Here is a 22,226-nt window from a genome sequence, read left to right as displayed (position 1 = left end):
CTTAAAACGCTAACATGTACCACCGGGCGTCAGATCATAATTACATATAATTAGCAAAGTGCAACTCTTTCAAAAGACTGCAACTGATTAAACAAGAACTAAGAACTGAAGAATCCAGAGTTAACAAATCATCCTTAGAATGGTTATTTCAGAATAAGACTGAGTTATAACAAAGATTTTACTTATTATGTAATGTGGAATTTATGGGGGAAAAAACTAAACAAAAACAACAGGCAGTGATGAGGCAATCCTTAGAAATGAGGCTATTTGGGGAAGAAAAACAGAACTTTAAGTAAGTGACCCTATGCAGTAATTTTAAAGAGAGACAGCAATGGAGCACAGTGTTTCTTATTTGGAGCAATTAAATTCCATGTTGGATATTACAAATAAATAGAAATTCAAGGCTGGTCAGAGGTCACCATCTCCTCCCATCTGCTTGCTTCCTATTAAACTCACTCTTCACAAGTGGGTTAGTTTTGTATTTTTTGTTGTCATTTATTTGCAAAAGTAGTGGCAAAGCAAATAAATTAGCAGGAGAAGAGCTCCATGCAAGTCCACTGAGCAGGGAGGAGCGACAGTAAGTGTCCATTTGAAACTGAATTGACCACTTCATCCAAAATTAACCGGTAGAGACCTCTGCAAATTAGTCAATCTCTCCCTCCCTCCCTCCCTTCCTACTGACCACAATGTATCATTTTGTTTCATTATGCTTAGTTTACAGAACAAGTATGTTCCCATTGATTCCCTCTGGCCAGTGGGAACATAAACACCACAAATGCAGGTACTTAATTATATGTCTTTTTCATTGTTTTGTCGCTAGCCCAGCACACAGTAGGCTCACAAGAAATAGTCGTTAAATAAATACATGCATAAGGAAATGCACTGATGTTAAAGGGCACTGGATAAGTCTTCGATGGTAGGCCATCAGGTGTTTTTTTTAATGGAACATAAATTTGATTAAGAATACAAATCCTTAAATTAGAAAGTTGAGGTTCTCAACTTGTATAGCTTTGATTTTGCCTCTAATTCCCTAGTACTTTTCTATATAAATAGATAATGTGCTTACTTTTGTGTATTATTTGATTGAAACGTAATTTAAAATTTTGAACCAGGAGAAACAGATCATATGGGAATTTAGGTTTTCTACTTTAAATAAGAATGGCAGAATGAAGGCTTAGATCTCTATCATGTGGTATGCCAGCACCAACTGATTCAGATCCAGCTATGGCTCACAAGAGCAAGATGCAGGCCAAGAGAAAAACCCATAGGAAGCCACAAGAAGTAAAAGTAAAAGCCTATGAAAACCTGATACAATTTATCTTGGCTGCACCCTCTGGGCTAAAATAAACATTTTTCTCCCTTTGCTCTTTGCCCATATGAATACCAAGACATATTCTGAAATACCCAGCTAAATTCCGATATGCCACTCAGACACATGGAAGGCAGCTATAATAAGAGAATATCTGATGTGTTTCATCAAATTACAAAAATTATCAGGCTAATAAATTAGAACTTTTAAATCTCTGTAGCAGTTTGAACTACAATATTGGCACAAGCTGATTTTACAAGTTGTTCCCTACAGAATAGAGTTAATATAATGAAAGCGAGCGAAGAAATAGCGAGAAAACGCCCACACTTATTTTATTTTTATTGAAGGTAAAAACCACCTGCACACGTTTCTGTTCAGTGCAGAAACAAAGCAAAATGTTCAGTTTCATTTTTCTCTCAGAGAGAAATGTACTCCACAGAACTGGAACGACTTCTTTTGTTTCTTGTTCTATCAGAATTTGATTTGCATATTTTGGGACATGATAAGGTCCTCTCTGATTTAAAGAGTTTATAAAAAGGTAATTTGATCTCAAATTGTAGTTTTCTTCCTTTATTTCTAATACTGAAACCTGCATACCCTTCTGAGAAGTGAGTCATGAGAGGAAGACATTAGCTTACCTTGTATGAGATAATAAAAAAGTTCCACAGGGGACGAGTTACATATTATGACATTGTGAATATAAGGCTCATTTGGATTTAATTCATTACTACATCATGTTGCACAGGAAAGCAATTTTTAAGCAATAGAAGTGCACTTCATCTGTAAAGGGCCCAGTTATAACACACACTCAGTTATTGAAGACAGAAACTGATTTCCCAAATCAGGCATATAAAATTTAATACATTTGCTCTAGTTATAATGAAAGGGAAGGGAACTTCAATGCCATTTTTTTTTCCAGATAAGAATGACTCTTGTAAAATTTGGAAAAAGCATTTTTGCTTGGGAAGTTGATTACATTTTGATGCCACCAAACTAAGTTGAGAAAATTAAGCATTTTTAAAATATTTGAAATAGTTGGTAGACACTTTGAATGTAATTTCAAATTCTATCCTATAAATGTATTTTACATTAAAAATAAGATCTGAAATTAATGAACTAAGGGTAATGATGAGCACTGGCTTAAAAAAATCAGTATCAATTTTCCATATTATTCAGTTTAACACTAAAGATTGACTATGTTATTCTAGAGTTAAAAAAAAAAAACCAGCCAAATTGTATTGGTTTATTTAAGTTTCCTAAATCTGCATGTATTATTAGTTAGGGTTCTCCAGAGAAAGAGAACAGGATTTATATATAGAGAGAGGGAGATATCTATTTTAAGGAGTCAGCTTATGCAACTGTGGAAGCTTGGCAAGTCCAAAATCTGTAAGATAGACCAGTAGGCTGGAGACTCAGGGAAGAGTTGCAGTTAAAGTCCAAAGGCATTCAGTGTGCTGGTAGAATTTCTTCTTCTTCCTGAGAGGTCAGTCTTTTTCTAGTAAGGCCTTCAACTGATTGGATGAAACCCATCCACATTATTAAAGATAATCTGCTTTACACAAAGTCTACTGATTTAAATGTTAATCTCATTTAAAAAAAAATACCTTCACAGAAATATCTACAATAATGTTTGACCAAACATCTGTGCACTGTGGCCTAGCCAAGTTGATATATAAAAATAACCATCACAGTGTATTTATATAAGCATCTAACATTTGGAAAATAATATCACCTATCTATTTTGTTATAGTTTCCCAAGATGGGGGCAGTGGAGAGGAAGTTTTCATCATCCATTTTTAAATATCTGAATTACCAGCCAAATCTACTTTTTTTTCCATCAGCTAGAAACATCCATTTAAATTTTTTTAGGTAACTATAATAAAATACTTTATGCAATGTTTACAAAATCAAATTATCTCTTTTCATATACATTTTAATTTTTCTCTTGTAAACTAGCCTGATGAGATTATGGGATTAATGCTTTTAGCTGCAATTGTCAAATACTTTGCTTAAGTTCTAAAGCATGGATTGAGATTTTCAAATTGCAAATCTCAAAGGGCCATGTCTGCTATTTGAATCTTGATTTCACTGACATTAAAAAGGAACATGGGGCTTCCCTGGTGGCGCACTGGTTGAGAGTCCGCCTGCCGATGGAAGCGACACGGTTCGTGCCCGGGTCTGGGAAGATCCCACATGCCGCGGAGCGGCTGGGCCTGTGAGCCATGGACGCTGAGCCTGCGCGTCCGGAGCCTGTGCTCCGCAACGGGAGAGGCCACAACAGTGAGAGGCCCGCGTACCACACACAAAAAAAAAGGAACATGAAAGAGAGAAGTATGTAATCAGTTCCCAACCTTTCCATGTTTAACTATACTTCAGTCTACTGAATGTGATCATTACCAACTTTTCTATCGCCAAGAGTGTCAGGAAGTCAAGTGAATCCACAGGAAACTGACATACTTGATCCTCAAAGGAAATGGTTTATTTATTCCCTTGTACTACATCTGACTGATCTTGTTCCTTTTTTGCAATGAATAAGATCAAGAAGTGAATGGAAGAAAACGACTATTACAGTCAATGCAGGAAAGATACAAGAAAAATGTGATGAGCCTTAAGGTTGAGCAGTTTCAGGATAGCCAGACAGTAAGGGCAGATGACCTTGATATAGCTAACAAAAATATTTCACTGACCATCACTGCAAAAGAGTCCTTTCATTATGTAAAATATATTCCTCCCATTAAGACAAAACCAAATTTGAAAAACGAAGAGTTCCTGCATTTCGATCCTTAACAATCTAACTTACTTCCGGTGTTTCACAAGAGAGAGAGATTTAATGAAAAAGATAAAGAAAATTTGCTTACTAGGAAAGTAAGTAACCTAATCGTAGTATATAACCTCGAGGATAAAATAATGTGTGTGTGTAGGGAGCAGGGAGAGGGCAAGAGATGAGGGATAGGGTGGGGGGAAAGGGAGAAGGTGCGGGGAGAACCCTTTGATTCTACTTGACCATGGAGAAGGAATAAAGCAAGCCTTCGGGCTGAACTGGCCCTCGTCTGAGACAACCCTTTCCTGACACTGGCAGGGCATGAAAAGATCTGTGAGGGAATCTACTTTGCACCTCCATCAAACCTGTGATCATAGAAGTACCTTTCTGTGCAATTTTTACTTTCATTTCTTCTTTATAGAAAGGAAATGCTCTCTAGATTAAACAGAATATCATTAAAACCTGTCGAGTGACTGGCAGAGTGCCTGGTATACAGCAGACACACAACACATGTTTTCATTAGAGAAAAGAAAATCCTCTACCTTCAAAATCAACTTTTTAGCACATGCTATGAGAATGTATATAAAATATGTTAAAAAGGCAAAGGTCTGATACATATATATATATAATTTTGAATTTCAGTAATGTACATGAATAGCCAGAAATATATTTTCTTTTAAAAAAATGATAGTAGGTTTATATTTTGGGTGCACTGTCTCCCGCAATAAAGATTTACTGAGTGTCCACATACTATGACTCAAGGACTGGGCCAGACGCATAGTTCTTTCTCCACTGCAAGGTAGAAGGTAGTTTATGTCAACAAAGAGAGAGAAAATGAAGTACTGAGAGTTTCAAGGAAAGAGAGAACTCAATTGGTGGGAGATCAAAAAAGGGAATCATGGGAATTCCCTGGGGTCCAGTGGTTAGGACTCAGGCTTTCACTGAGGCACCTGAGCCACCCTCAAAGAATGCCTAGGATTGAGAAGGTGGCCATTGCACTCAAAGACCCTCTGTCAATAATCCTCATTCATCTTATTGGTGGGTGCTGCTCTTGTTCCAGACAAATGCCTAAGAATTGTGAAAGGCATAAGCTTTTATCTGAGTTGAGCCATTTAAGAGAATTCATGTCACTCTACATGACACTGAGAAACTGAGTGAAGCAGTTGCTTTACTTCAAGTCCAGAGCAATAAAATACTATGGATAATTAAATAAATCTAATCCTTTGTATTCCTTTTGTGATTAAATTTAAGACAATGTGCATTTGTTATCTGGAAAAATCAATGATAGAATAGCTAATTACTTCCTTTAGGAACCATCACTCTATTACTGTTAAATTCATTCTGCTGTCATTTGCATAAATTGAATTATGTGCACTTTTTAAATACATTTACATGTTTTTCTCCAATTCAAATGCCAGGTGCTTTATTGCCTTCATATCTCCCAACATTCCTGCTCTCACCCCTCTAAATACTGAAATTGGAAAGGAACAAAAAACACAAACAGTAGAAAAGACAGAAGCCAAAATATAATTCAAGACAGAGGAGGGGCAGAAAGATGGCTGGAAAGTACAGCTGGAAACCAGAGAACAGTTGCTGATGGTATCACCATCATCAAGCCTTGCATTTTTAAAGTGTAACAGCAAAAAATATAGCCCTGTGGGATCAGAGGAGAGAAAAATCACTGAAGATAATTTATAACATTTCCTAAACTTTCGAAGAATTAATCAACAGCTAAGAAAATGTGGTGTTTTACTTAATGTTTGTAAAGATCATTTCACAGTATAACTTAACTCATGGTTAATTACTTGTACCGAGCCAGAGAAAGATGAAAAATATTGCCCCTGTCCAAATAATGCAGAAATTTTTAAAAATCTAGGGATTTTATTTTATTGTTCATTTGCTAACAAATAAAATGCATCAACTAAATAAAATCCAGAAAGATTACATAAAGTAATAGACTATTTTTCTACTACAATATTCAGTAAACATGTTTTTAAATTATAAAAGGTTCATACATGCAAAAAGAACTATGAATGGTCAATTAAGATATAAAAGTTTGTCAACACTATTTTTGGCCTATCAAAACAAAAAAATAATGAGGACCTAGAAGGCTGGCAGCCCTACAAGGCAATTTGGTAACTAACACAAAGCAAACAACTAAACAAATTTCAACTCCCCGAATCTGTGATCTGCTTCCAGGAATTTATCAGAAGGGAATAATTAAATAAGCACACAAAGACTTACGTATGAAAATGTTTGTAGAGACAAACTAAATGTACATTTATAAAGGATGGGCTCAATAAATTCATGTCCTCTACATAAGGGAATGCCAGCAGCATTTTAATGTACTGATTCAATTCTGTATTTACTAGTTTGAAAAATGGTTCTCAATATATTGTAAGTGGAAAAAAATTCAAAAGCAGATATCAAAAAATATATACATGGTACAATACAATTTTGCTTCTTGTTAGGTAAAGATAGAAAGAAAGAACAAAATTATGGGGGAAAAGGTGGTAGGGTTATGGGTGGTTTTTACTTTATTTTTTTCCAACTTTCTGTATACATTTTACTTATAAGAAGAAAAAAAATAATGCCCCTTCCATAAAAAAAGATACCATATTAACCATAATTAGAGTAGCACATTTTCTCCTTTTCTTCTCACCATTTCACAGCATCTACAGCTGTCAAAAAGCAACATTCCTACATTCAAAAATATACTTAACCACATTGGCTTATTCACTTCAATTATTATTATAATTTATATTACGTAACTAAATTTTGAAGCTTTCAACATGCTTTACTCTGTTCAGCAACGTGCTTACGATCTTTAGTATGTATATACACATGCACACACATATAGATCATTCATTCAACAATATATATGATAAAGGCTCTGTGACTTATACAGGAGAAATAAAACATGTACCAGTCACATTTAAGCTTCTTCTAAGTTAAAGAGCTCTCGGCCAAATCTGATTAGACTAGGGATAAGCACTTGACAGAGTCACAAACAACGCTGACCCCCAAAGGGAAAACAATCATACTTCATTCTAGCCCCATAGGCTAGAAGAGGAATGGAGGAATAATGTACTGGAGAACATAGCAGTGGGTACTGGAAGAAGAATAAGGCAAACAAAAAGTAGTACAGATGGAAAGGGAGATAAATCACTTTGGTGGTTCAACCCTTTAGTAAAAATTAGAGGACTGTGGCTACTAGGGTCCCTGGAGTTGACTGGATCCAAATTCCTTATCAACAAGGCTCAGTCAAATGAATTCCTATTCACAGATTATTGTGTGAGCCCAGCCTCCTGTTTTGATACTTACAATAAACTTGCATTATCTAGTTACTGTTCCAAGTCACCAAAAGCATACATGAATGCAACTTTTAACGGCCTATTTTAAATCTCACGCATCTGAATATATCCAATATACATCTGAATATACACCATCTGTTTACATGAAGACACATGAAAGAAATCAACCACCACTGTAAGAGTGAATGCCTTTTTCAAATAGCAACAAGTATTTGCAGAAGTGACCAGGAGAATCTTATTAGAAGACTGATTAATACACACACACGGTATTCATATTCCTGTGCTAATGTTGAAAATGATTTCCTTTTATTTGATCAACATGATATCAAGTAATTGCCTTATGTGGGCTTTATTATGGGATAATTAGGTCCATAAACTGGAATATGCTGTCAATATGTCTATCAATGATTCTCTGGATCAACACATTATTCAAATGTATTTTTTTCTAAAACATTACACATAAAAATAGCGCATGTGTAATCTCTACACTGAGCAAGCATGATTCAGGGAATGCAATCATAAAGCACTTTTTTTCTCCCATTTATATTAATTGGGGTTAGTTTGTTTGTTTGTTTTCCTGTTTCTGGATTAAAAACCCAGTAATTCTGGTCACTGTTAAGTGACCTGAGTTCCTCCAGTGAGTAATTAAAAGGTTCAGTGTCATTTAATAGTCAAAACTTTGAACTTTTCCCCACTTTTTGACCATCTCTAGATTGGGAAACTTACAGCCAAGGAAAGGAGAATAGTCAGTTTCTTCTGTGTTTTTACACCTCCTTTCTCAGAGCTTCTGACACCTCCAGGGTTGCAACAGAGCAAGTGAGAATAGCTAAAGCAGGAGCAAAAGGTTCTCACTGGACAAGAACTCTCAAGAACTGGCATGGTACTCTGACTGTAGCAGGAGTAGTCAGCTGAACTTTCCACTTGTCCAGCTTCATCAGTTCTTTGGGGACTCACTCACCCATCCCACGACTGGGGATTTCTCACCTTCCTTTAACATGAGTAATGCACTCTCCTCTACCTCCTTCTTCCTTCTTCCAGGCATCTGACCAGACCTCTAGCTCTGTCTCTGGTAAGTTCTTTTCAGCCATGCAGGAAGCTTGCTTGCTCCTCCCCCGCAATCTCTCTCTTTCTGTTAGTCCTTTCAGGCTGCTATAACAAAGTACCACGGACTGGTTGGCTTATCAACATTATGTCATAGTTCTCGAGTTAGGGAATTCTAAGATCATGGCACTGGCAGATTTGGTGTGGTGGCTGATAAGGGCCCTCTCCCTGGTTCACAAAGGATACCTTCTCCCTGTGTCCTCACATGACGGAAGGACTAGAAGTCCTGTGGGGTCTCTTGTATAAAATCTCAGCCCATTCACGAGGGCTCCAGCTTCATGACCTGAGCATCTCCCTCCCAGCAGCCCCACCTCCCAATACCATTACACTGGGCATTAGGATTTCAACAACATATGAATTCTGGGGCGGGGGGGACACAAACATTTAGACCATAGTGATTTATCTCCCTCTTCCCCTCTCTCTCTCTCCCTGCTTGGATAGAGCCCCTAGAAGGAAACTTTGCCATAGGCTACCCCAAACCACCACCTCTTCTTCGGCAATCTTATCCACAACTAGCCAGTCCGTGACTTGTCATTTCGATTTCTTAGGTAGAAAGGCAGACACCCAGTTCTTCCAAGGAGTTCTATTAAACCCCTTTTTCATTGGACTTGAGGCTTCCTCCTTGAGAAAAGACTGGGGCTTACAACACCATTAGCAGCTTTCTCCCCAAATCCTCTTTTTCCACTCTCCTAGTTCTCAGCTTCTCTAACCTCTCCTAGGCTACAACAGGGTCATCATCTCAAGGTTTTATACCATCTTTTTCTTTTTTCCTCCGAAGTTCTACATACTGGTCCTAGTAGTAGCAATTGTATTTAAGCCTCAGCTGAAAATGAGACATCAATAGTGATACTTTAGCATTTTTACAGTATCTGGTTTTGATTTCAGTTGTCACTTATCTAAAATCAGAACTTAGCATAGCCTCTGAGTAACTATAGCTATATAATTATTATTTTATAATTGTGTTATAAATCAAAATTTTATTTATAATACTTTGAATATAATCATAATATGAAAAACCTAAATGGTAAGTAAAATGATTTTCAGAATACATAATAAAATTGGTGAATTAAACACAGATCTGTTCCTCACCTATTCATGCATTCATTTCCTCCCTTAGAAAAATAATGATTCAATGTCTGCTGGACAATAGTCTAATGATGGGCAAAGCAAGTAGGTCCATTCCTTCATGGAGTCTGCAAACTTATCTATTATAAAAAGAGTGTCTTTTATATTGCATAACTGTTAGGATGTTTGGCAAGAACTGACATAGTCTTACAGCACGGGCAGGAATGGAGAACAAATAGAGAAGAAATACAGCAACTGATGAACAAGACAGTAGATCGGTGAGAGCCCAAAACTGATCATAAATTGATGAAAAGAAACAGGAGGAACCCATGATGTACAGAGCCAATGCCAGGATGACTTAGTAAACACAAGAAATCATAATAAGGCATGTGGTTAGCGCGACTACTGCGGGAACAGTTGTCTTTGGATGAAGAGTTGTAATTCGAAGAAAGTTACGTAAACATATTTGTACCAAAATATTATTTTTTGATGAAAAAGACCTATTATCTCAGCAAGGAAAAAACTGTGGCTATCTGACAGGACATAATTGTGAATTTGTGCCCAACCACTGAATATTGCTTAGAAGTAAAATTGCCAGTGGTTATATTTTTTAAATATATAGTTTGTTGATTTTTGAGTTTAAGAGAATATAAGCCTTATGGTAATACAACTCCTATTCTGAGGGAAATGATGAATATGTTTACTTAATTATACATTTTCAACATTTTAGAACCAGCTGCCTATTTACAAAAAGGACATGTCAGTTTTTAAAATTGTCTACGATGCTGGGAAAAAAAATAAGGCAAAGAAAGCCAAAGGAAGATAAGGAGAGAAAATATGCAGACTAGTTAGTATACAAAAGGCATGCCTGTAAGTTCTTTATGATTTCAATACAAATTTGACTCTGAACTTACTAAAAGCCAAAGTAAAGAGGGAAGCAGGCTAGGTTATGAGATTCATTGTGTCCATCATTAAAAACTAAACAGTTGCTCAGGAAAAATGAGTTAAATCCATGGATCCTTTTCCAGAAGACACTTTCGTAATGAAATGAATGTCCACCATGAAGTTAGAGTAGACAGAGTTTTATGGAATTCTTCTATTTTCTTTCTTCCTTTCTCTCTCTCTCTCTCTCTCTCTTTAAATAACATCCCTGTGCTGGTTAGATCTAATTTTTGGACAGACCCCTTGCTTCTCCCCTGCTACAGGGATCTGAACGCTTTGGGATGAGTTTTTCCAGGCTCTGAGTCAGCAGCCTGCGTGCTGGGTTCAGACAACCAACGGAACAACTGGTAGGAGGGCAGGAGGAAGGGAGAAGCCATGGTACTTCTTACTCTGTCTTCAGTAGTACCCCTGGCTGAGGTTACATCCCCACTGCCAGCCCAACCCCTGCATTTGTGTACGCAGAAAGTTCCAGCTTCCATCAAGTTACCCCAACTCCCTTTCTCCAGCGTAGGTTTAGTAATGGCTCCATTTTGTTGTTCATCTCTTGGCTACCTCAGTGTCCCCTGACTGGCCTCTCAGTTTTTCATCACTGATGGAATTATTTCCCTACTTTAAATGCCCTCTGCTTTAAATATTTAGGGAGTTTTCTTTTATGGTTGGATCCTGACGGATACAATCACTCATTATAAGACAATGCTATATCTTTCACTCAATTCACTGTAAGTAATTTTACATTGAGAAATACCATGGAAATTGTTAGTATCTGCATATGACACATCCAGAGACGCTTATGCAACAGTAAATAGCAGACATAGAAGGGTGTAGAAAACAAATTCCCACAAGTCATTCAGATGTGATATTCAGAAAGAGAATTATAATTTGCCAACGTCAATACATGTGATATTTCAGCACACAGATTAAATGGTGCACCTGCAGTGGGCATGCTCCCTAGAAGATCCCTAGAAATGCACATGTGCCAACATCTTGATGGTAATAAGTTAGTGTAACCCAGAAGGAATATCCTTATGACCTAGTATCCTTCTCTCTCATCTACCTACAATCAACAAACATGATTCACCTAGGATTATTCTTTATTGCCAGGTATGGAAGACATATGTGGAGGCTAATATCTAACCTTCCTCTTCCAGTTCCTCACTTCTCTAAATATGTTAACTAGGGAACTCTTTACAATTAAACATATATGCTAATGATATATCAAGCAACAAAATTTAAGTTACCCAATAGCTATATGACATGAGTGGAGCTTTTCCCAAGAATTCAGAATTATTAAGGCCTGATAAAAAATATTTTCTTATCATTTAACTTATTAACAACACATTCTGGCTAGAGAGGTCATATGCAAACTTACCTTAAAGAGAGAGGTGACCTTTTAGAATTGCCTGATATATGGAATGCAATGTGTTTCAATAAAAATACTCAACTGGGAAACTCAGTGATGCAGGGGACCAAATACGAGCAGTGCTTGTCTTACCTCCTGTCAGTTATTTCAGTCCATAAAGCAAGTTTATTTTATTCTGATGTCATTAAAAATTTCAATCGTATGGCTAATGCCCTAGTTTTTATTACACACACATCCAGCAATCTTTGCATCCCAATTTGGCTTACCTGGGCTTTCCCAAGAGGGAGAAAATACACTGGCTGGAGTCTATTATCTCCACAGTAGTTACAGTTCTTATTATCAATTATTAAAGCAGCACCATAAATTTGCATTACAGTATCGTAAATCTGAAAACGTGCACCCCCTCTGTGAAGGGGTTGCTGGTTAGTTATGTTTCTCAGCTTGTAAGACTAACCTTAAACAATAGAAAAATCACAGTATGATATTCGCTGTAAGACATCTTTCCCAGAAGATGCATCCCACCAACATCCATTTCTTGCATACCTACCTGAAAGACTTCCTAATATCTTCTGCTTGGATTGTCTTGAGAATCTCTTGGTGTAACTGAAGATCAAGTGTTCCTGAAGACGTAGCATTTGAAGAGCAGTTTTTATGTGTGTAATAGCCTATCAAAATTCCAGAAATAAATAAAATGCTTGCTGTGCAAAATAGCTTTAAAAGGCGGCAAAAGTTGCAGGGGTTGCTCTTTGGTGCAGATCTTGTATAATGGGTCACATAGTCAGACTCTTCTTGAAGTCGCTGAAACCTTCCTTTGGGTGAAGTTGCTGGTTGAATGGGATCAAGACTGAGGTCCGCAGTCTCTGAATTCTCCAGGTTCTGATTCTCAGCACTATCTAGCTGGAACTGGTCAAAACCAGGCTCCTCCAGTTCCTTTTCCATGTCCCACTCTAAGTCAAGGGCAGTGGCTTGGAGGTCATCATTGTCTAGGTACTGTGAATGTCCTGGAGCTCTTCGATCTGCATTGACCTTCTGATAGGCCATCTTTTTACCTGTGAAAATAAGAGCAGTATATTTTCTGAAAATAAATCAACGAAGAGAACCTCCAAGGTGAAAACAAAACAGTAATCTATATTAGCTGTTCATAAAATTTTAGTGATTTTCATCAGGGGAAATACTTCATTCCTATAGAAAATCATGTATTAATTATTTAATCTTATGTTTTGCTGTTGATGTTTACTATAGAAAAAAGACAAACAATAAATAAAAGTAGAAGGCACCTGATACAAAAGCTATGAGAAGACATAAAATACACACACACAAACACGCACTATTCTTTTGAAGCTCAGAATTAAAGTCACAAATGCACAACTGCATTAAAGACAATGTATTACAATGAAAGCCAAGTTTAAGCTTATACATTTTCAAAATCACTTTTAAGAAAAACTGAGGACAGAAGCAATAAAGTGTGATTTGTTAAGTTAAGGGGGGAAAAAAAGACCCTGGGATCAGTTACATCACCAGAGCTAATTTTAAAAACACAAATTCAGGGTAAGAATGAGGACAACAAAATGAAGTAGCACCTCTATAGAAATCCAAGAAGCAAAATATGGTGTATTGCCTAGTCATGAGTTATCAGAATGACTGGAAAACTTTAAGGCTACCATAGAAAGCCAACATGTTTTATGGAATTAGTGACATGAATTGGCCTGGCTCGCTGAACTTTAAATAAAAGTCTGGGATGGCATCCATCCAAAGAGGGAAGCCTTTTGCCAGGATAGGAGAGTTTAGTTTCATAACCTTGCTACTGAGTGGCAGATGGAGGCTTTTCTCCCCTACACAGTTTTGGATGACAGTTTGTTGTATCCTGCAGAGCAGTATTAGGAAAACTGGACTAATTAACTACAAGTGGTCTTCAGTCTGTATTCAGTAACACACTGGTGTATTGTAGTTGCACATTAGGAGTATTTATACTTAAATTTTCTGTGTATTAGATTTGTCATCCCAGCTGGATTCTAAGGTCCCTCACTACGTTTTACGATTTTTCTATGGACCCCACTGTGGTGAGTGAAAAACAGAGCTCAGCTGACAACTGATCTGCTAAGTGTCTTAGGGCGGGTTGTTAACAAGTGAACTCTAATGAAAAATATACAAAGACTTCATGAAAGGGAGTGGCGTTATGTACAGAATTATGGGTATATACAATTCCAATCCTGGCTGACAGAGGTCCGTATAAATTAAAATGTCCTGAATGTTTAAGAGAGTTCAAGTACAATTAAATATTAAACTTTACAAAATAAAAATTCTAATTCTGACTAGATTTCTCATCTGCTACGATACCATTTTTTATTTATTCTTGTCCAGAGCTGATTCAATAAAGATGAGTACCTAATATATATCAGGTATGGGGATAGGCAATGAAAACAAAGATGAACGGGTCCCTATTCCTCAAGTAGGGAATGATTCAATAAGAGAGACAGACATTTGAACAAACAAGTATGTCACATAAAATATGCAAAGCACAAGGGAGACTCAGGGGTGACAGATTCTAGCAGAGAATATGGGAAATAATTCCCCACCCAAAGTTATTTCTGAGGTACTTCTGGAGAGAAAGGAGGAGTTAAACTAGGACACACCAGGGGTGTGAGAGGAGAACAGCCAGGCAGGGGAAAGTGTATAAGCACATGGAGGAATACAAGTGCACGGTGCATGGTACGTGGACCATTTGAAAAATCCAGACTGGTGTGCGAACCAGAGTTGGAGAAAAAGCTAGGAAAGGGTGACCGTAGGCAAAAGGCTTAACTTCTTTGCAACACAGGGTCTTCATTTGTGATATGGGCATGGTGATAATATAAACATCATAGTGCTGTTACTAGGAATAATTGAGACAGTGATCCTAAAACATCCATTGAGTGTCACGTAGGCTATATAGGTTTGAAGGGATATTTCTGGTATTAGAGGAGAGAGGATTGTCAAGGATTGTTGGAAGAAATAAAATGAATTAAATAATGCAGAAGAAATTATATAATTCTGCAGGACATTGTGGAGAAGGGGAGCAGGTTGCATAATACACACACGTACACTCACACACGTATATGATAGGTTTTTGCTTGTTTTTTTCTTTTTTTTTTTTTTTTTTTACAATTAATCTATATGTAGAGACTAAAATATTTTTTAAAAGTACCACATGACATAGCAACTCTTACCATGCAGATATTAGTTGGTACTACGTATTAGAACAGCCTCAGGAGTGACTCTGCAGACCCCTTTCGTCCCTCCCTCTTTTCCTTCCTCTCTTCCTCTCCCTTTTTTCTGCTTGGCCTGGTTTCCATGATGATTCAAGAATGTGCATTATTTGAATTCTGTCTTTGGTCACATCAAGACAAGCAGAGAAAAGAAGTGCTATATGGAGTCAGTGATAATTATTCAGACAGGTTAGGAGATGGTCGATTAACTGATAGAAGAAGACTTTAAATCATACTTGGTTAAAACAACAACAAAAATAGTACAAGACAATACTAGAGAACAGGAAAAACCTGAAGGCAGTAGAAATAAAGTAACCTTTAAAATCCATGATTCTAACCTCTCTCATATTACAGAAGAGGAAGCTGATGTCCAAAGTTGAGTCATTCTTTAGGCTGAGAAAAGTGATGTTTGGGGACACATAAGGTGATGTGTGGTTTTATAAAAATATGAGATTAATAAGTTAGTCGTAACTTAATAAGTTGTGGGGTTAAATACCCCACAATCCATTTTTTTAATGTACATTGCAAAATACTGCAACATCTTGGCAGTAGTCATTTTTTTTCCTTGTTTGGCTTAAATATCAATCAGTTCCTATCTTGACATGATATTATGATATTTACTTCTCTAACTGTTCAGTTTATGCATTATTGATTTACTTAGACACTATCTCAACACAGTTTTCTAGACTTTTTCCTCCCATTTTAATGATTCAGAGTCTCTCTAAAGGTTTTGGGTTTTTTCTGTTTTTTATTTGAAATTGAATTGTAGAGTGTGTTTTATGCTCAAGGAAGACTTGGCACACAGGAGTTACTACAGAAATCTGAAATCTCTAATTCTGACCTCTAATACAAACATTCAAAGTCATTTCTCTACAAATCATTTACAAACCAACTGCAGTGATGAGGAAGAGTTTTCATTTCTAGCCTGACAATAGGTATTCCATCATCTGTACATCAGCAATTTAACGCTTTTCAAACATCAGACAGAGCCATCAATTAGAATGTAATGTAGATACAGATATTAACTCCTCACCATGATGGATGTCTGCCTGACACCCTTACTACCACTTTTGGACTCATTACACATTTATAAATTTACACTAAATTCTATCTTCTAGGAGAGCAGTATCTGGGTAGATCAAGCCACTTGATGTAAAAATAATAATAAAAAAAAAACCCAAAGGATTTTAGGAAAATTTCCAAGAAAATAAGTATGTGATGACATCTATAATGAAGCATTTAACCACTTATTTGATAAATTTATATTAGAAATCCATTAGAAATTCATTTCTTTAAAATTATCTTGCCTTAAGGAAAATAGTGTAGCTTTTCACAAAAATATAAACCTCTGCCCTGACAGTTTTGTTTCACTTAAGGTATTTAAAATGAACTCCTCAAAAATTAAACTGAGTAGCAAACTATTAAATAAAACTAATAACATATTTAAAGTAAGCACCAATTATTTCATTTGTCCCACAAAGAATGTAGCTTTCTTTAAAAACCTACTCCCCATGAGGTCAAGTAAAGGAAATACCACACTTTTTTCAAGAGAACTTTCAAATTCCCACAACGGAAATTTTATATTATAAAAAGAAATCTTCAGCAAAATCAGCATGTCTTAGGTATGATTGCATAATTATGCCAAACTTCATATATTTTCTGTAACTGATGCACATGATTCATTTAATTTATATTGTCATATTATTTATAGCTACCCTATATGAGTAATTTAAAAAATACAAGTATTAGATTTTGGAATCTACCACATGAGTGTTTCCCTCAAAAATATGTACTTAGGTGTAGACCAGTCATAGAAACTTGCTACATTTCTTAAAACAGAAATATTTGTAGCATCCGTACATTCTATATTATACTTATTTTTATAAAATGCAATTTTTATGAAAAGTACAATGCATTCCCCATGTTTTCAACATATCTTATTTGCTTAGGTGAGATCCTTTCCCACCCAGGCCCACAATGAAGGCTAAACTGTTATTAAAATTCAATATACTCAAAAGTTTATCATTTATATACACTTATTCTTTTCTAAGGAAAAGAAAGCAAATATAAGATGAACTAAAAGGTATTTCTTCTATACTATGACAAGCTTAGATCAATAAAAAATGAAGTTGTATTTTTACTAAGCATATGGGTAGTTTAAAATAAATTGATGCTTCCGAATGCTTTGTTTCACACATTTTTACTGGCTGAAACTAAGTAAATTATGTAGAAATAAAAGATGAATACAGAAATAGGCTGAAATTTCAATATATAAAATACAGTCTCTGGATGCTGCAAATCTAACTTAACACAACATCTAGCAAATATTTTAGATGATAAATACATGTTAAACAAAAGTTTCATTTTAATAAGTTGTATATTACAAATGTCACTTAGAAATATGATTATGACATGTTATCTTGCTCAGCAATCACAATGAGGGAATTTATTACATGAATGCTCTGACCTTATTGATCTCTAAATTAGCAGACTCTATAGTCAGACTACCTGGTTCAAGTCCTAGCTCTGCTATGTAATTTAGACCAGTCACTTAATCTTTTTATGCTTAAATCCCTTATTTGTACAGTGGAAATAATAAGAGCGCTGTATTTGCAGCATTACCAAGAGTAAATGATATAAATTATTAAAGATGCTTATAACAAGGTCTAACATGGTGTAAGTGATCCACTAACAAAGCACCACCCCAGAAATTCTATAGAGTTTAGGAAAATAGAAGGATTTGGCACTTACAATTTTAAAATACAGACTTAACGAAATTAAATTATGACCAGAGGGCTTAAGTTTCAATAACAAGAACCTGGAGATAATGAGAGATGGAGCAGCGCGCTCAAGCACTTCTGAAGGGGAAGCATCTGTTCGTCATTAGCTGTGGTTCAGATAGATAGGAGAGAAGTGTGGCTAATATGTACATAAAAGTCATTATTACATTTTACTTGCAACCACCAATTCTATATCTTGTTATTATAGAGTTTTCTTTTCAGTCAATTTACAAAAACAACAGAGCTTTTCCATAATGCTCAAGAATTCAGTTTAACAGTTCCAGGAATTAGTGATAATTAATCATGAACATGGGTTATGTATGATTTTGGTAGAACACCATGTTTGTCGTAGGTGGTTGACTTGATCCACTGACTAGGATGATACCGATAGCATTTTAACTCAACCAGTATAAAAGACTGTATAGATCTTATTAGAACTACGAACACATCTAAAGGCTTTTCTACTTGTAAAAGTTATTTTACAAGTAAAATAAATAAATGAGTCTGGCAGATTAACTTGAAAACATAAGGCAGAATCTCAATTTCTGATGACAGCTGTATGATTGAATCTTTATCATACAATGGGGAAAAAAATATATTCATATAGTGTTTCCTGAAGCTTTGAATACCAAATCATTTGCTGGTTGGAGTAGATTGATTGGAGGCAAAGGCATTTCTTAGAAATGTCAGTGCACCATCAAAAGGTATTCATTATGCACCTTCGTGCAGCATTACTTTAGATGCTGCACCAGTGAACCAGGAGTGCCCAGAGGGATTTTTAAATTTAAGTTTAAGGATATTCCTTATAGGCTGAAAACACTTGACATAAATTTTTCAGTATGAACCTAGTTTGTACAAATAAAGCCCATATTTGTGGAATAAATTTTTGTTGTTGAAAGCTTTAATGTTCTCAGCTTGTGAGCAGGGCCAAAGATAAAACTATAAAAAGAGTAATTCAGAAGACTGTTCTCTGACTTAATTTTTCAGTATAATGAGATTATTTTTCCCATCTAGTTTTGTGAAATGGCCTCAGCAATTGTTACAGTGTCTGGAAAGGTGGTTAAGAATGCCTTATTGTAAATTTGTATATTAACTGCATAAAAGAAATGACAATAATTATTTGTTGTTCGTGCTTCACTAACTGAATAAAGAGTCTATAAAGTAAGGGGAAGTTATTATCTGTGCTTTATTTTTAGAAAAAAAAATTAGGCCTAGTCTACCCTGCAACAGGTAATAGCACACTCAATTTAGGCAGAGCAGATCATTAAGCTGGAGAGTATAAAATTAAAACTTAACTCTGAGGCCTGAGTTACCTTGATCTCTAAATGACATGTAAAAGGTATGCTTCTAAGATGCCAAATTAATGAGCTTTAAATTGCAAAGTGAAGTCAAAACCATCTGAGGGAAAATTACTTGATGAAATCCAGCAGGTTTGTGTAAATGTGTTTTATATCGCTTGCATATGTATGACCACCTGCCAGTTCCCTGAGTGGGCCTGCCTTTCTTTGGGTACCTGTATGTAACAGCAATTTGTGTAACACACTCTAACTGAATGGTTAGTTGGGCCCACCTGAGAGCTCCTGTATTTACAGTAAGGTTTTCCAATATTAGAATGATATAATTCAATATAGAACTTGGCAAAGAGAAGAATTAATTTAAATGACCTGAAATAATAGAGTGCACTCTATGGGTTACTTGAACAGGTAGATACTCTATATAATACTAAATGTTCGAACTATCATGGAGTTTCAATTTCCACTAACATCACAAAACTCTATCTGGGGATGTGTGAACAGTTCTATGACTCCTTTCCTGGTCCTCTTAGTGTCTGATTTCCCTCTAGATTCTAAAGTGTCTTCTTTTTTTTCTTCCTGGTCATCATTTCCATTTATAGTAAAGTATTTAGAGTATTAATTTACTTCTACAGAATTTACATTCTTTTACCCTTCAGAGTATGGATGTGGCTTACATTAGATATGCACATACATGAGATAAATGACACCACAAACCATAAAATAAAGAAGAGTAGAGGGGAAAAAACTCCGATAGTCTGACTAAGGAAAGCCACTGAAATTGAGTTTTACTGTAGTTAAGCTTCACTGCAGTCAGGGTGCAGAAGGGCATCTGTGGGGTCTTCTGAGGCTCAGTCAGCCTTCCCCTAATCTCACCTGGTAATCACAAGGCTGTCAGTCTTAGCTGAAGAGTTTATTTTTATTTTTTCTGAGTTATCTCTTTTTGTAGTTGCCAATTTCCATGTTGGTAAGCTATGAGCATTTTTCTCTATCTAGTCAGAGAAATCCGTGTGTCTCCTTTTTATCTTTTACTCCTGGATTTGGATATACAACCATGCCCATGTTATGGTATCCAAAAGCATATGCTAATAGATGATTTATTGGGCCCTTAAAATGATCCAGGACTTACTAGAAGGTTAGCACTTTACATACATACTGTTGTTAATTAAACAATCCTATGTGATAAGTACTATTACTATCCCCATTTTACAGATGAGGTATCTGAGACTGAGGGATTAAGTCATTTCCCCAAGTTCTCACAGCTATTAAAGTACAAGCAGCTGGAGTATCACACCCGACCTGTCAAATTCCAAAACCTGCTCTTTTTAAATATTACAACATTCAGACTCTCTGAAAGTTCCCAAAGTTGGTATGATGTTAACAACTTCAGAGATCTGAGGGGTTTATTTATCCCTGGTTTGTCACCAATATGACTGCAAACACCAGGAGTCTCGATGTCCATTAAATCTGAATGATCCTGCCTTGATCTTTAGATCCCCGGGGGCTGCTCAGACTCCAGGACCTAAAAGATCTCTGTGGTTTGCTCTCGACAGTGCCCTAGCAGACACTGATGTTTCCTGGCCCTGTAGTTTTTAAATAAGGGAGAACTGCTTCCAACTCCATTGCTCTGAGCAAAACAACTGTGCTTAGAACTTGAAAGCTACAGTTCGCATTCAACCTGCCACTGTCCTGTTTTCAGACATTCAAAACCTTTGTTCCACCCCTACTACATGTGGTTTACATGGGCCTAAGAGGGCTTCGAGAGTGTCAAGAGTTAAAATGTCAATACAGTCACTGCTCCGCTCCGAGAGCTGTCTGCCAGGAGGAGCCTCTTAGCTTGATAGATACACTGCAATTTTCCATCCTTTCAGCCAACGTGAATAATCTTAAATTGCTGCTTTTTGACTATGGCTCTTGGATTTCTGGGAACAGACAGATGAAGCTTTTACCTACATAATACCACTACGCACTCTATTTTTCACTTTTTTCAAAGGTGCTTTATTGGCTTACTTTTTAAATATCTTTACTCTTCAAAAAGTATCAACAGGTTTCTACAAACTGTAAGTGCTTTACTTTAAAATTCAGATCCCTATGTTTCCTAAAATCATAACACAGAAAGCCTATTCGATGCCCAGGTTGGTAATTCAATGCACCCAGAATCTGTGCTTTTCATTTTCTGAAATGGTTCTTTTCATACTTGTTCCTTTAGGGTGTTATTAGGAAAAAGTGTTAATATATCATGATACTGTGGTTAACTGGTGGGAAAGGAAACATCCCAGAAAAGCACATGGGTAGAGAATATTTATGTTCACTTAAAATTCAGTTACTAAGAAAATATGTATCATATGAACCATCCCAAATCTTTATTGGGTAAATTCTGAAAAACTATTCTTCAAATAAAGATCCAAGAGCAATATCCCGATGTAAAAGTTTTAGTATTCAGCTTATATAAACTGTTAGACCATGGAGTTAAGGAAATTAAAATTGGGGATTTAACCCACAATACGATAGGAATAGAGTGCAGTTAACAGCATGGTATGCTCCTTATAAGACAAAGATCTTATATATTAATTCACTTTACCTTAGGACTAAAAATGAATTTAAGTGAATTATTATTTCTGCACAAGTAGCAGGAATATATTAATGGTAAGAAAACTAAGAATTATGAAGTTTTCAATTAACAACTGATGGCAGAGTCAAAATTGAAATGCTTTTTAAGAATTTCTCTAAAAGCTTTTGCACAGCAAAGGAAACTATAAACAAGATGAAAAACCAGCCCTCAGAATGGGAGTAAATATTTGCAAACGAATCAATGGACAAAGGATTAATCTCCAAAATATATAAACAACTCATCTAGCTCAATATTTTAAAAATAAAAACCCAATCAAAAAATGGGCAGAAGACCTAAATAGACATTTCTCCAAAGAAGACATACAGATGGCCAAGAGGCACTTGAAAAGCTGCTCACCATCACTAATTATTAGAGAAATGCAAATCAAAACTACAATGAGGTATCACCTCACACCGGTTACAATGGGCATCATCAGAAAATGTACAAAC

The 22,226-nt window shown here is 36.0% G+C and overlaps 1 protein-coding gene across 1 annotated transcript in view; it reads right to left on the bottom strand.

Annotated features, from left to right (window-relative positions):
• NAALADL2 (N-acetylated alpha-linked acidic dipeptidase like 2) overlaps window positions 1–22,226 on the bottom strand; it is a gene marked incomplete at its 3' end in the record, with an annotated part of 1,060,707 nt that overhangs the window by 786,329 nt on the left and 252,152 nt on the right. The window contains exon 2 of the mRNA XM_082654140.1: window positions 12,400–12,901. Coding sequence (XP_082510266.1) covers window positions 12,400–12,901 — 502 coding nt within the window. The remainder of the gene's footprint in view (window positions 1–12,399; window positions 12,902–22,226) is intronic.

This window comes from Grampus griseus, assembly GCF_964374135.1.
Source record: "Grampus griseus genome assembly, chromosome: 5".
Classification (NCBI taxonomy): Eukaryota; Metazoa; Chordata; class Mammalia; order Artiodactyla; family Delphinidae; genus Grampus; species Grampus griseus.
The sequence above is the reverse complement of the archived record's forward strand: the minus strand, read 5'-3'. Positions and strand labels throughout refer to the sequence as shown.